This window comes from Haliotis rubra, unplaced genomic scaffold, assembly GCF_003918875.1.
Source record: "Haliotis rubra isolate DU_JTF1 unplaced genomic scaffold, ASM391887v1 Scf103, whole genome shotgun sequence".
Taxonomy (NCBI): domain Eukaryota; kingdom Metazoa; phylum Mollusca; class Gastropoda; order Lepetellida; family Haliotidae; genus Haliotis; species Haliotis rubra.
The window spans coordinates 227,188-243,365 of NW_025764926.1; the positions used below are offsets into that span (position 1 = coordinate 227,188).

General features: G+C 42.6%; 1 protein-coding gene across 1 annotated transcript in view; it reads right to left on the minus strand.

Moving 5' to 3' along the window:
• LOC124272554 (neural-cadherin-like) overlaps positions 1-16,178 on the minus strand; it is a 72,020-nt gene that overhangs the window by 22,042 nt on the left and 33,800 nt on the right. The window contains 16 exon segments of the mRNA XM_046707767.1: positions 31-306; positions 5,141-5,274; positions 5,514-5,755; positions 6,280-6,746; positions 7,135-7,474; positions 8,138-8,317; positions 8,713-8,828; positions 9,271-9,414; positions 10,021-10,216; positions 10,614-10,814; positions 11,633-12,007; positions 12,570-13,019; positions 13,391-13,668; positions 13,982-14,193; positions 14,629-14,770; positions 15,162-15,270. Coding sequence (XP_046563723.1) covers positions 31-306; positions 5,141-5,274; positions 5,514-5,755; positions 6,280-6,746; positions 7,135-7,474; positions 8,138-8,317; positions 8,713-8,828; positions 9,271-9,414; positions 10,021-10,216; positions 10,614-10,814; positions 11,633-12,007; positions 12,570-13,019; positions 13,391-13,668; positions 13,982-14,193; positions 14,629-14,770; positions 15,162-15,270 — 3,862 coding nt within the window.

The window sequence follows — 16,178 nt, forward strand, 5'->3', positions numbered from 1 at the left end:
AGAGAAACATGAAAATCAAACTTTACTTACAGGGTTTGAATAAAAGACTGAAGTCGGCGCAGGTAGGCCGGCTGTTACATGGGCAAGAATCGGACCCATCACTACACACAGGCTCTGCAAATCCAAATGGCGGCCCAAATGGGTCAGCATCCAAATCGGTGGCATTGACGACAATAACAAGTTCTGGTACAACTGCAGCATTCTCCATGACGACGGGGTGATACGGCTTTGCAAAGATGGGGAAGTTATCATTGACATCCAATACCTTCACCTCTAGAGTAGCTGTGCCGGTTTGAGCAGGATCACCTGGGATACAAAACACATCCATGAATTGAGGGCTTTAGTTAAGTAGATACTCGCATCAATCTGCATGAATAATTCTAATTCAATGATAATCCCGCCAGCCAAAGTTTTATATGTTTCCTCCCCATAAATTTCTAATTCGAACCAGCAAGCAACTTATGGATAAACATGTGCGTAGGGATATACCGTATTTCCTCTTATAAACGCCCAGGCTTATTTTTTCAACGGACTTCCAAACCCGGTGCTATATAGAGGCCCAGTGCTTATTGGAGACCTGGTGCTTATTGCTCTTACGGGGTGTAATTTATTGTTAGTGAAGTTATGACTAAATGAACCATTCCTTAATAAATCTATGTTTGGATCAAGGGAGAATACATTCATAAATAAGAGTCATCAAAGGATGACATATCCCCCCGGCCCCCACATATTTGAAAGAACAAATCATCTGACAGTTACTTAGTCCAGCTTGACTTTTTTCCATGGAAATCATGAGAAATATAACTGATAAAAATCTGTATAGCAAAAGGCAAAAGGCAAAAGTGAGAATGTCTGGCCGAAATGGTAACTCGAATCCCAGTGTGCGGGATCGAACACCAACCTGACTGCTGTCAATTCCAGCACATTGATGTGCAGGTTGTGACTTCGTCATCAAGAGACCGCAGGTCGCCCAGAACATCGCCTCAACCCGGGAGGGATGTATCTGGCTAGACTGAGAGCAACAGTGTCTCCAGGTCTGTCCATCTGACTGCGTGAGGTTGACAATTCGGCACAGTTTCGTAAGAGTGACCAACACTGATCGTGAGGTTCCCAGACTCAACAGTTATTCTAAAACAACGATGATCCAGTCGCCTAGGTACGGGTGAGAACACCGGCACTGCGATCTGGCTATCTGGGCTGTAATAAACCTCAATTTGGTGAACACCCTTGGCGCCGTAATGTAGCCTAAGGGGAGCACACGAAACTGGTAGCACGTCCCGTCGAACAATAACCGAAGGTAAATCTTGAAATCAGGGAGAGCGCGGTGTCTCCATCTTGAAGGACAGTACCTCTATTAACTTGTTCAGCTCTCAGATGAGAATGGGTCTGAACATTCCGTTCTTAATGGCAACGAGGAAATAAATGGAGTCAAACCCCACATTTTCCTGACCATTGGAAACCACCTCGCTGGTTGCCTTGCCCAGCAGAGACAAGATCTCAGCATGGAGTATTTTCGCCAACTCTCGGGTAGCCGACACTGGTGTGCGTTGCTCCGGTTTGTGGCAGAATACAGTAAACCCCTGCAGTCGGCAACATAACATTTGCCGTTACCTGGGCACCTGAGGAATTAACGAGAAGCTCGAAACAGTCCCGGGCGCCATAGGCCCATAACTGCACTCATCATTTGGCTGGCACAGCTACAATGCAGTCCCTAGCCAGATGAGAGTTGACCTCCGTCAGATACCCCTGAGTCGCCGATGAAATCACTGGCGCTCTTTCCCCTTTCCACCAGCTCCTTCAGCACAGCTGAGAGATGCGCATACAGCGTTGAGCTGTTAAGGGGAAAGAACGGCAGACTGACGGTAGAGTGTGAGGCCTTGTCCCGGATGCCTTGCTGGAAGCAGGCTTCCCTCCGGTTCGGGTATTCGACGTGGACAACACCTGAGGCAACACAGCCGCACTTGCCTCAGGGACGAACCTACCTAATGTTAAGTTCACAGTAGCGAAAAGAGCCGAAGCTCAAATTGACTTGTCCACTGTACGAGCCTGAACCCGGTTCCGAGGCACATGGGAGAAGCCTGATAAATCAAGGTATCCCAAGCACTCAGACAGACCTCGGAGCGTCGAGGTGACCAACACACCCGTGACACTCGATAGCTTCTTGGTCAAGGCGTCGATAGACATCAGGCCGTGACCTGAACTACCGGCGCTGGGTATAGGCGCCCTACCAGTACGCGAAGCCGAATTCGGTTGCTACTCTACAGGAGTTCAGAGCATCCGCGGAGCCGAAGCTCGGCGGTTCTAGACCGAACCCCGATCCCGAGACACGTAGGAGTAGCCTGATAAATCAGGGTTCCCCGACTACTCTCTAAAAGCGACTGAGCATATAGTCGAACATAGCCTTTAGCGCTATATAAATACCCATACATACATATATATATATATATATATATATAGTTTGAACCCCGGTCCTGAGACACATGGGAGTAGCCTGGCAATGCAGGGTTCCCCTGGTGTACGCGGGTAGACGCGTCGAGGTGATCGGTAGCTCCGTCACACTCAACGGCCTCTTGGCCTGGGCGTTAGATAGACATCAGGCCGAGACCTGAGCTATCAGCGCTGGGGATCTAAAGCCCAGGTCGGTGCTAGTCCGATCCCCGGTCCCGAGACACATGGGAGTAGCCTGGCAATGCAGGGTTCCCTGGTGTACACGGGTAGACATAGGAGCGTCAAGCTGATTGGCAGCCCGGAAGCTCTGTCACACTCAACAGCCTCTTGGCCTGGGTGTCGATAGACATCAGGCCGAGACCTGAGCTATCAGCGCTGGGGATCTGCGCCATACCAGGGCCAAAGCCCGGGTCGGTGCTAGTCCCCAGGTTCAGAGAGTCCAAACCCCGGTCTCGAGACCCATGGGTGTAGCCTGGCAATGCAGGGTTCCCCTGGTGTACACGGGTAGACCTAGGAGCGTGGAGGTGATCGGCAGCTCTGTCACACTCAACAGCCTCTTGGCCTGGGCGTCGATAGACATCAGGCCGAGACCTGAGCTATCAGCGCTGGGGATCTGCGCCGTACCGGGGCCAAAGTCGAGTTACTGCTAGTCCCCAGGTTCAGAGCGTCCCCTGAGCCAGAGCCGGAGCTGAAGCTCGGGTCCGATCGTCCCCGGGAGGTCGGACACTTCCCGGAGCCGGAGCTCGGGTCGGGACCTTCCCCAATTGATGCGCCGGTGCAATCTCTACCCGTAGACCGGGTACCAATCTCCTTTCGGAGTGTGGAAACCACGTCTGAGATAAGAGTGTGCACCGACGATCTCTGCTGCTGCTATAAGAAATCAATCGTTAGTGTAGCAACATTGTTCTCGGGGGAGGCGTAGGTGGGGGAATGATAAAGGGATTTCCTTAGAAACCTTTTATCAAATATTATCCCCCGCCTAAAGCAGATTAGTGAAAAAAAAAAATCTGCGTGCCTTAAAGAATGCGTGTGAGGCACAGAAACCCAGACAAAAAACACAACCTCGGCAACTATGAGCCACGTTGTGTGTAAACGTATGAAATGTGTACATGTCTAACATAACACAACATAATGTAACAGGAATATTGACGCAAGGGCGCTTATTATGAACATCCTTGATAGTCGTGAGCGTCCTCGGCTAAACACTGGAGGCACACCTTATGACCATCCTGTGGCGGTAGTGTGCACGGCACAACGCACAGGGCTTAAACTGCAACAAACAGAACCACGCCAGTGTTACTAGCAGGAACTGTGAAGCAGCAAACATATAAACACAAGTAAATAGCAATAAATAAAACGCACGGGCGATATTTACATGCTACAAGCTACAGCCATTTAAATACTAAACATACAATGCAAAGCAGAAAAAAGGCTAGCCGCACCTGCATGTACATACTAGTGAGTAAAGTTGAGTGATACAAAACGAACACTATCAAAATTACTCAACAACGACTTACCACAAATTCGCTGAAAAGGAAGACAATTTAGGCAAGCCTACCATATAATATGCAAACATAATATATGAACTCCCTACTACAAGCTACCAAGAACATGTAGCAAGGAAACCTTCGATCTCGCGGTCCGCCATTTTGCCTGCCATCAAGGCTGGAAAACAGAGAACCCACAGCAAAGTTGCAACAAAAGATATATGAGAATATCAACATATGAAGTCCATCTAACGCCCGTGCGTAAAGAAAGGAACCATACATACAGATTGAGACTCTTTTACACTCATCGTATTGGTAGGAGAGCAAACTCGAAACGAACACCATGCACATCTATTCAACAGAACCACAGCATGAAAAGGGAGGTACGAGGTAGACGGCGAGAGTTACCAGCTCTTGGCTGTAAGGGGTCCGGTGGGGCCCTGTAGGGGTGGTCTCACAAGAAAAAACGAGTTTTTTGTTTTGTAAATATTTATTGAAAAATATAGTTACAACTGTTGTAGGACATTTTAATGCTTATATGTACCCCAAGAAGGACTTCTTCTGAAAAAGAACTGTAAATAGCAAAAGGCACCACTTCAAGATCTGTCTCATATATCTGCCAATTTCTGATGAAAGATATTGAACGGTTTTCAAGTTGTGCTCTGGAAACGAAACCCACCCCTCCCTGTTGGGACTAAGTCCGAATTGTTTCCATGGAAACTGGGGAAAATAAAAAATGCCAAAAATCTGCAAATAGCAAAAGGCACCACTGAAGGATCTGTTTGATATATCTACCAAGTTTTGTTGAAAAATATTGAACGGTTTTTGAGATATGCTCGGGAAACGAAACCCACCCCTCCCTTTTAAGTCCAAATCGTTTACATGGAAACTGAGTAAAATAAAAATACCAAAGATCTGTAAAGCAAAAAGCACCACTTAAGGTTCTGTTTGAAATATCTACCAATTTTTGTTGAAAAATAGTGAACGTTTTTTGAGTTATGCTCTGGAAACAAAATGATTACAGACGGACGGACAGACGTACGAGGCGTCGACTATATCCCCCCGCATTACATGCCGGGGGGATAAAAACGTACCCGTACCTTATTAGAGGCCTGGCGTTGATTTCTTAAACTGCTGCTTCACCCGCGGCGCTTATTAGAGGAAATACGGTAATACAATTGAGAACTCCTTGTGAAATGGTTTACCTTTATCAATGGCCAGTATGAAGACTTTGTGAAAGCTTAGCTTCTCCCGGTCCATCATGTTTCTGATTGTCACGTTTCCAAGCTGGTTGATGGCAAAGATTTTATCTGGATCAGTCTTCCGGTCCACCGAGTACCTATAATGGAGGAGACGAGTGAGTATATACACAACAAGTCACAGCTTACTACAACACAGCATTACAACATGTCACACCATACAGACAACACTGGATGCTGAGGTTAGCCTGAGTTCGAGAGTTTCGAGATGATTTGAATTGAGTCAATTTCCAACATGGTTGAGAATTAAGGAGCCTTATATCTTGAACTTTCACCAGCAACGGTATCTCTCATCCTGTTAATACTGCAACAAACTTACTCGAAATCAGCATTGATGCCACTATCTTTATCGTCAGCGGAGAAGTGTGCGAGGAATGTTCCCACAGCAGCATCTTCATACTCTTCCACAGAAATCCTGGGTCTTTCAAACTCAGGGGCGTTATCATTGAAGTCCTCAACAGTCACCTCTACATGTGTTGTGGCGGTGTGACTTGGATCGGGGTCCTGGACCACTACAGTCAGGTTGAAGAAACGCTGGTCGGGATTCTCATAGTCGACAGCCTGAAGAGTAATGATTGGTTGAGGTACACTGTTGGTTATCAAACCATCCACAAGCAACTCGATCAGCAAGGTTTTCGGATACCACTCATTAACTCTACATAAGAACCAAGACGTTTTTGTCTTGTTCCTTAATAAATAATTTATAAGTGAGTGAGTTCAGGTTTACGCTGCACTCAGCAATATTCCAGGTATATGGTGGCAGTCTGTAAATAATCAAGTCTAGACCACACAATCCAGTGATCAACAGCATGAGCATCGACCTACGCAACTGGGATACGGCGACATGTGTCAACCAAGTCAGCAACCCTGACCATCCGGTCCATTAGCCATCTCTTACAAGAAGCATGGGTTGCTGAAGATCAATTCTAACCCAGATCTTCAGGGTTAAATAATTTATAAACTGCCGATAGAAATGAGAACCCGAGCACTCTGGGTACAATGACATCCAATCAACAAAGCCACCAGAGGTCAGAACACCCAATCCACTTGCACATTCAGGATTAATTCTATCCTTAAATACATACCCTGAATACAACAATGCTGCCCTCATTATTCACACCCTCCACGTCGAAAAAAGAAATGAAGTTGTTCAATCTGTAATCAAGACGAGCATTTTCTCCAATATCATTGTCCGTAGCTCGAACTCTTGCAATAGCTCCTGATGTCTGCGCTTCGGACATTGTCACCCTGTAGAGAGGCTTCTCAAACACTGGGATTTGATCGTTCTTGTCGTCCAGATTGATGGTGACTTGTTTTTCTATTGACTGAGCTACCACACCGCGGTCGGAGGCCTTCACCTTCACTGTGTATGTGGGAGTGGTCTCTCGGTCCAAGCCGGATGAGTTGGTGCTAGTTTCTATCAGACCTGAGTTTTCTCTGATCTGGAATTTCATATCGGATCCATCTGATGGACCTTCAACTATTTCGTACCTCACAGTACCGTTGATGCCCTCATCATAATCAATGGCCACCACAGTCATAACAGAACTCCCTGAAATCAAACAAACAATACATTCTAGGATGTGACTACTCTTACCAATATTTCCCATTCCAGTTGAATCAGACACTGCACTCTGCAATATTCCAGCTAAATGACAGTAGTTTGTAAATAATTAAGTCTGGACCAGACAATCCAATGATTGACATAATGGACATCAATCTGCACAACTGTGATATGATGATAAGTATCAATTAAGTCTGCCCACCCAATCACACTGCTGGCCTCATACATGCATGGGTTGCTGAAGATCAATTCTAACCCAGATTTCACAGAGTAGGGAAATTAGAAACACCCTTATTCTTATCTTGGCCTTTGCAGTAAATAACTGTTTCTAGCACCATATTGTGCTCATTAACTCCACCAGAAAAATGTCACTTACCTCGATCAGAGTGCTCCATCACACTTCCTTCTAATTTAGAGATGAAAAATGGCTTGTTATCATTGATGTCTATTGGTTTTACTTGAACAGATGCAAATCCGATCTGAGGTTGGTCAAGGTCACCTGATCCTGGTAAAGGGTCAGGCTCATCTTGGGCACGGATGTTGAATTGGTAGTTTGGTCTCCCATTGGGCAGATCCCTGTCCAAGCTGGTTAGAAGGTACAGACGGCCTGTCTCGGGTTCAATTTCAAAGTACTTATTTGGTGCTGAGGTGCCAAACCCAAGCAGCGAGTAACGGATCTGCGTCGGCCGATCAATGTCTGCATCTGTGGCATTCACCTTTTTAAAAAAAAAAAAAAGATGGTCAAACTTGAGTTAATGGGAGCATGCATAAGTTTCACTTACATATGTTTGTATTCACAAAGCAAATAAGTAACATTGAACTTTGTGTGATATACAGTTCCCATTTGTCTCCTTGCCTGGAGAGTCACTCAATTCATTGGTTAAAAACAGATTCTACACAGCAAAGTGCAAATACAAGCAGACAATGAAAAAGCATCATGCTTAAAGGATCAGACTTGTGTTTTTTTGGTTCAAATCCATCTTGAAACACCCTGAATAATGGTCCAACAGGAAAGACAACATTGTTGTGTTCGCTGACCTCATGTCCAAAAAACCATCAATCTGATTTTTGTGTCTTATTTAAAGAAATCAAACAATTTTTTTAAAGTATACCAGTACCCATTAAAGGGTGATATGGAAGTATTGACAAGTAGATAATACCATTCTTTAATTCCGTCAGGGAATTTGACAAGCTTAACAAGCTGTAAAGCATCCAATCACCAACTTCCTTACTTCAATATGTATTGTAGTTAACCAATGAGGGGACAGGAAACAGCCTTCAGTGCTGGTTCCAAGGAATATTGACATCATACATGAGAAACATTACAAACATCAGCCAGCAATTACAAGTCCTTGTTTATAATGAGAACAGGTGCTCACCTGCACTAAGAACCTCTTGTTGGTGGCAGTGATCGATGTATCCTCCTCCACAACATCAGTGATGATATATGGGTCAATGACAAACACAGGGCTGTTATCATTGGCGTCGGACACGTGGATATTAACTCGAGTGGTGTTCTTGTAAATCCCATCATCTACTTCCAGGGTGAGGTCATAAAGCTGGAAAACAGTGAGCACAGTGTAATGTTGTTTTAAACAATATTTTAGTTTCACCACTGCCACTTAAACAAAAGGAGCAAATCACATAGCAAAGAAGTTTAATCTATGTTCATGTCTTTCATAAAATTCGTACATATCAAAGTCAAATGTTCGAAATGGCAAACATACTTGTTTTTTTAAAGTGAGTGAGTATGGTGTTACGCTGCTTTTTTAGCAATATTCCAGCAATATCACGGCGGGAGATACCAGAAACGGGCTTCACACATTGTACCCATGTGGGGAATCAAACCCTGGTCTTCAGCGTGACGAGCAGACGGTTTAACCACTAGGCTACCCCACCGCCACTGTTTTTTATAAGAAATAAGAACATTGTTTTGAAATATCATCAAACTCACATGTCGTTCTGTTTCATAGTCAAGCTGTCTCCCAACATAGATGATGCCTGTTTTACTCTGCACACCAAATGCACCCCGTTCATTCCCATTTATGATTGTGTACGTTAAGACAGCGGCTGTAAGCAGATGGATAGAAGAGGAACATAAATTAATATGAATTTTCTACCTCATCAAAAATTTCAACGTAATTAATGATCATAATGTTTTTTAGCAAATCTCATAAAAAGAAACAAACCAAAAGTTTGTTCTTGGTATGTAACTGACTTCATACATGCTGTTAACCAAGGTATTCATATCACAATTTTATCAGAATTCAGTTAACAACTTTTAGAAAAAGCATAACAGTGGTAATCCAAGGAAAGTTTGAATTCAGTCTCCTTACATTGTAAAAAGATGACGTCCCAAACTGTAAATGTTTGACTGATGATGGCCGAAACATAACGGCATAAGCTAATGAGACTTTCAATTATGTGAGATAGAAATGTGGTTTCCTTGCTGTTTGGGGCTTAAACCCACAAACATCATGTATCAAACAAGGAAGGAGTGTTTTAGTCTCACCGTCGTCAGGATCTCTGGCACTGACAGTGAGGACATGCTGCTGAACTGGAGCATCCTCTCTCACAGACGCGTTGTAGAAGGCCTTTACGAAGTAGGGACTGTTGTCGTTCATGTCGGTGATACGGACTTGTACTGGGACAGTAGCTGAAAAAACAAAACATCCTTAATTGCACAAGTCCTTAATCAGCATTCACACAAACACCTATTATGTCGTTGTGGACACTCTGAGTGAGTGAGTGAGTCAGCAATATTCCAGCTATATGGTGGCGGTCTGTAAATAATCAAGTCTGGACCAGACAATCCAGTGATCAACAGCATAAGCATTGGGATGCGATGACATGTGTCAACCACGTCAGCGAGCCTGACCACCAGATACTGTTAGTCACCTCTTATGACAAGCATGGGTTACTGAAGATCAACTCTAATCCGGATATCCATGGGTCGTGGACACTCTGAAAATGTCAAGAGCTAAAAAAAGTTTTCAAATCGGTATTGACCCTGCTTCTCAGGGAAAGTTTGTTAGTCTGTTACTTCAAACCCTACTCCGTTATATTTAGCAATATATCTGACAATAATGGAGTAAGGACCAGATAATGGAATCCTGACCTCACGACCATCAAACTACACATTTTGGATACTATTACATGGATCAAGTTGACCACCTGATGCAGTTAATCATCTCTCACTGCAAATATGGGATGTGGATGTTAATATTCTATAAAATAAAGTACAAGGACCAGTAGGACTCACCTGTGTTTGGCTGCCCTTGAATGTGTCCAGGGCGGGAGGATTCTACACCATCATAAACCTTAACATCAACAAACAGTTGACTGTTTTCTTCTCGATCAAAGCTGTGTGTGGATGTCAGAACTGCAGTGTTGTCGTCAATCTTGCGGATGGCAAACTTGTCAGAGATGTTTTCTTTTGGAACAATCTCAAAGGTGAGCTAAAACAAAATATCATCAAGTTAAAAAAGGAGTTTCCAGTAAGACTTCAGGGTTGCATTAGATGAATGAGGTCTCAATCATTGTTGCAATATGCTAACCTTGTTACTATACACTTTAGTAATTTGGTGGTTTCACTAATATTATTACAATATTTGAACCTTACTAAGGTCTCTTTAATATTACAACAATGTCTTAGCCTTACTCAATTTTCTTTAATATTATAACAATATCTAAGCCTTACAAAAGTCTCTTTAATATTATAACAATATCTAAGCCTTACAAAAGTCTCTTTAATATTATAACAACATCTAAGCCTTACTCAAGTTTCTTTAATGATTAAGCAACATCACTTCCTCTAACTTCAAGAAAAATGTTTTAATGTATTTCCAAACTTACAAAATTGTTGGGATACGTTGGATCATCGTCATAAGCTTTTATCTCAATGACAGTCTGTCCTGGGGGTGAATTTTCTGGAATACTTCCTGGGTAGAATCCTGTTGAGGAATCCAAACCTCGGAAATATGGAACCTTATTGTTTGTATCTCTTAGTTCCACAACAGGATGTATTTCAGATGACAGAGGTATTGAACCACGATTCTGAGAAAGGAAAAACAATGCTTTTCATTTATAGTACACAAGTCATACATACTCCAAAATATCTTTGGTGAAATCATTGCACCTTGTTCTACAGCACGCACACACGCACACAAATTACGACTCTTGGAACATGAATATTTAGGAGTGAGTGAGTGAGTGAGTTTAGTTTCACGCTGCAATTAGCAATATTTCAGCAATATCACGACGGGGGACACCAGAAATGGGCCTCAAACATTGTGCCTATGTGGGGAATCAAACCCAGGTCTTCAGCGTGACAGGCCAACACCTTAACCACTAGACTACCCCACTGCCCCTATTGAGGACTGATTGACTGACTGACTGAGTTTGGTTTTACGCCGCTTTTAGCAATATTCCAGCAACATTACGGCGGGGGACATCAGAAATGGGCTTCACACACTGTACCCATCCCTATTGAGGACACAGCAAACGTGACTAAACATGATAGAGTGTCAACAACTGTTAACATCACAGAATATTAACTCCAGAATTTGTTCGTTTTGACTGCAATTTGCTGGACATTCTTGCTGGGTTTTTAAAAACTATATCAGAACCTAAATCAAATAAGCACAGGTTGAGGACAAAGTGACTATTATGTCAAGGTTATTTGGTCCTCTTAACATCATCTCAAACCAAATCAAATCATGTAGATTAATCTTACAGGTATGACTTCTCTATGACTTGTCTCAGTTTCACACACGGCACAAAAGACTGAGACTGTGGATCAGTCGTTCTGAATTCGACACGAAAACTCTTGAAGCAATGAAACTACACTCATATATAACAGGGATTCTACTTACAGACACCCGAAGACGCAGCTCATATCGGTTCTTGACATTGAAATCCATGGTAGTGGTGAACACAGTGAGGTTGACTGTGCCGCCGCCTGAGTTGATACCGAACGGTGGGAGAGACTGTACTGGGCTGCCGTCGGCAGCAATCAAGGAGAAGGACACAGTAGGGTCATCCACATTGGAAGTGGCACTGAAGGATGCGATGACATGGCGTGGCTCGGCAGTTTCGTCCACCATATAGGGAGTAGCATCATAGTCCGCACGGTTCCAAGTGGGAGGCTGACTAGTGAGGTCTATGACGCGTACCCTCACGTCAACAGTGCTGTTCAAAGGTGGAGACCCTTTGTCCTTTGCCATGACTTTCAGGTCATATTGATTTTTCTGAAAAAGTCATAATGATATGGATGATCATTTTCGGACTCTAAATTTTAGCTGACCAATACATCAATGATGTAACTGAAATATAGAAGATAAGAGGGCAGGCCCCAATAACCATGCAATATATGCGCAAGTTCCATAATTGAAGACAAACTACTATAATCTGATGTTTAGGTTCATTCACTTCTCACTACTCAGTGGAGACAATCTTAGCATTGAAAAACAGAAAAAAGTGCGCTAATTTCAATGATCAATGAATTTTGCTGTCCGGTGTTTACAACCAGTTTCGTGCACAATAGTTCAGCATTTTTTAAAACCAACTTACTACTAGTGAAACTTATTCCTGTAAGAACTTATCAAACAATTCAAACCCTTTATTACTTCTTGTAACTGACTTATTTAGGTTTTCTTCACACAGAATGCAGAATATGTGTAATCTTGAGAAAAAACAGGTCAAAAAGATTACTCTGAACCTGAGCAGTAACAACAGGCCTTATGACCGAAGGCCAGATTAACATCAGTTACAGACAAGATTGCTTTACTCCAAATAACAACAGATACATACTACTCCCAATGTCTTGTTCAGGGCGATAATGCCAGCCTCTTTGTCTATTTTGAAAACACCACCATCACTGTCCACCATGAAATATTCAATTGCTGCATTTATTCCCAGGTCATCGTCATTAGCTCTGACGGTCAAGATAGATCTATTGACTTCCAGGGTTTGACTGATTGTTGCAGTGTAGCTTGTAAGGTCGAAGACGGGTTTGTTGTCATTGATGTCTCCAATGCTGATGGTGAAGGTACAGTAACCGTCCAGTGGTGGACGACCCTGGTCAACGCCTCTGATTGTCACAGTATAGGACGACACTGCTTCACGATCAAAAGTGATAGCACTTCTGACATTCCCTGAGTCTTCATCTACTTGAAAGTTTACTGTAGGGTTTACAGTTGGTCTCAGAATGGAGTATGTGACTCTGCCATTTTCTCCTCTGTCGTTGTCTTGTGCTTGAACCTAGATGAGAGTAAAAATACTTCAGGCATGACTGACGTGGGTCTGAGATTACAAGTCCTCAAGTATGTTAGGGTTTCTGCAATAGTATCTGAGCTACGGACCTACATTCTTCTTTAATATTAGGGTCATTACAAGGACAGGGATGGAAACCGAAAAATCTGTTTTCAACTAAAATCTTAATATTGTGTCATCAAATTGGGGGTTCGAATTTATCAAATTTGAAATAAAATCCGCGGAAATCTGCGTAAAAATGCCATCCATGCACGGAAAACATGGATTTTCATCCGTTATTCCCAACATTTGAGAATATCTCAGCAGCTGTAACAAAACTCATTACAACTAGTAATCAAGATAAAACCATTCCAGCCTACCCGTATAACATCTGTATTTTCAGGTTTCCCTTCAAGAATGGTAGCATTATTGTAGGTGGAGCATTGTGGGAAGGACGGCTTGTGTGTGTTGATGTCCACGATCTCCACATTCAGGTAGGCTTCACTGGACAGGATTGGTGAACCACCGCAGCAGCTACCATCATCGTAAGCAGTGATGTTCAAGATGTACTCGTCAACATCAGCAGGCACAGTTTGTGACAGGGTGATAAGGCCCGACGCTGGCAAGATCCTGAAGATCTTGAAGTCTGTATTTCGTGCTAGAAGGTCAAAGAGTTAGCAAATAAGCAAGAAAGCCAGAAAAGGAACTATTCTGTCCACACATAGTCTAACATACCTTTAACATTGCACAACTTTCTCATAAGAAGGATTGGGGGGGTTTCTCAACTGGGAAATAACGATGCCATTTTGAACAGAAGGGTAAAGGTTCACTGTCCAGGAAAGCTATTAATTTCACACAGCAAATAATGGTGGTAGGTTTTGTAAGTTCAACAAAGGTTTGAAAGCCGAGGTAATGATTTCTGTCTCATTAATACTACGTGTTAACATATGAATTCTTGCAGAAGAACCTACGAGAGAAGTAGAACTCTACGGAGTCCTTGTCCAAATCGATGGCTTGGATGACAGTGACAGCATCTCCTACTTTGGCATCTTCACGTACATCTATCTTCTGGTTTTCAAGACTCATCTCTGGTGGTTCATCATTGACATTGGTCATGAACACTTGGACACTAGTTGTCCCACTATTTGGTGGTGACCCCTTATCTGTAGCAGTCACTGTGAAGCTGTAAACGTGGCCTGGCAACGATCATAGTCCAAGCGTCTGTGGGCAAAAAAATCAGAAATGTGGAAAGTTCAAAATGGCAAGTAATCAAATAAATCCAAGATTCCATGTCTCATTTACCTCATTTTACTTGTGTAATTCTGGGTCCCAATTTCACAAAGTATTCACAGTGTTTTGAACGTTCCGATTAAATTACTTCAGGAATGGAGCCAAACCGTAACTTTGTGCCCAGAATAGTACCCTAACTAAAGAAGACTTGCAACTTGTAACGTTATAGCTACTTTTTTCATATTCCTTTTATAATTGTAATTCCTGTTTTAAAAGCTTCATCTATTTGGTCAAATGAACTGTAGGAATAATGAATTGTCTGCCTTACACCATATGGATAAAAGGGCTAGAGGAGATCCGCTTTAGAACTTCCAACAAGTCTACTCACTGCTTCACTTTGATGACACCGACATACTCCATGCCACCAACACCAGGACCTGTTCTGTTCTCCGTCACCACGTAGAAATGGTCATGATTGATGGAATATACCACTTCAGCATTGGTCCCTGAGTCATCATCAACTGCCTTCACTAGAAACAAAATATAACCATTTACCCAGAATTCAATAGAACTGCCCTTGGGGGCGAATTGGGAATTGTTTATACAACTTTTCAATATTTCATATTTTCATAAATTCAGAAGTTCTTTAACAATGAATTCAAGACTTATATTCATGTTGTTTGGTTCTCAAATGTTTGGGGCATTGGTGTAGTCTAGTGGTCTAAGCGTTTGCTCATCATGCCAAAGACTAGGGTTTGATTCCTCACATGGATACAATGTGTGAAGCCCATGTCTGGTATCCCCCGCCATGATATTGCGGGAATACTGATAAAGCGAAGTAAAACCATACTCACTCACTCAAATGCGAATCATTTCACATTTAATCACTGCCTTAGAATACTGATTACAGGAACCACAAACCTTCCAGTACTGTCATATTTATGGGTATATCTTCAGGAAACCTGGCAGAATACCGGGACAGCTCAAAGATTGGTGCATTGTCGTTGTCATCAAGGACTTCAATGAACAACTGCAAAAGGGAATACATACATTCTACTTATTACAAAAACAAACACAACAACAAAGACAAATATAACCCTAGTTCACCTTAACTATCTTGACTATTCTCAACATTGTAGAAATATGTAATTTTTAGAGTAAAATTGATATTTTATACTTATCCTGACTCATGCTCTTTTGCTTGTCTTCTTCTTCTTGCGAACATAGTGGAACACTTGTATCTCCTTAATTGAAGCTCCCTTCAATGTAAAATCACTAATTAGTACTCACCAAGAGTTGCCTCCCTTTGCCCCTGCGCGGGAAAGGCGGCGCCACCCTCTGGCCTCATGCTTCACTCTCTCCTGATATAGCGAGCCCAACACTTGAATTTACAGGGAAATCCAAAGTGTTATGTGGGGAGGATGGGAGGGCTTACCTCATGAGTCAGGATAAGTATAAAATATCAATTTTACTCTAAAAATTACATATTTTTCCTTATCCTGACTCATGCACTTTAGCTTGTAGAATCCTACGGAATCGGAGGTGGGAAAGAACAGAATACTTTGGATTTATAAAATTAATTAGTGATTTATATATATATAACTGTAATAACCCCCTAACGGGAACTTCATAATGGCACTGACTTAGGATAATTCCTCTACTATAAACCATAAGTTTATACATTGCCATAGATGGGGTATTACAATAATAATATACTATGATAATAGCAATAAAGATATAAAAGCGACTCCGACAAGGAGAAGCTATCCAACTGAACATAATCATCAGTACAAGCTTAAGGCTGAGTAGACTTAAGCTAAGCATATAAATAGCCCTAAAACTCCGTAGAGTTAGAAGCTAGATAATACTGGTATGAAATATACATAATAATCTCGTAAGACTATGTGTTAACGTCTACGAGGGACTGTCAACTGCTGT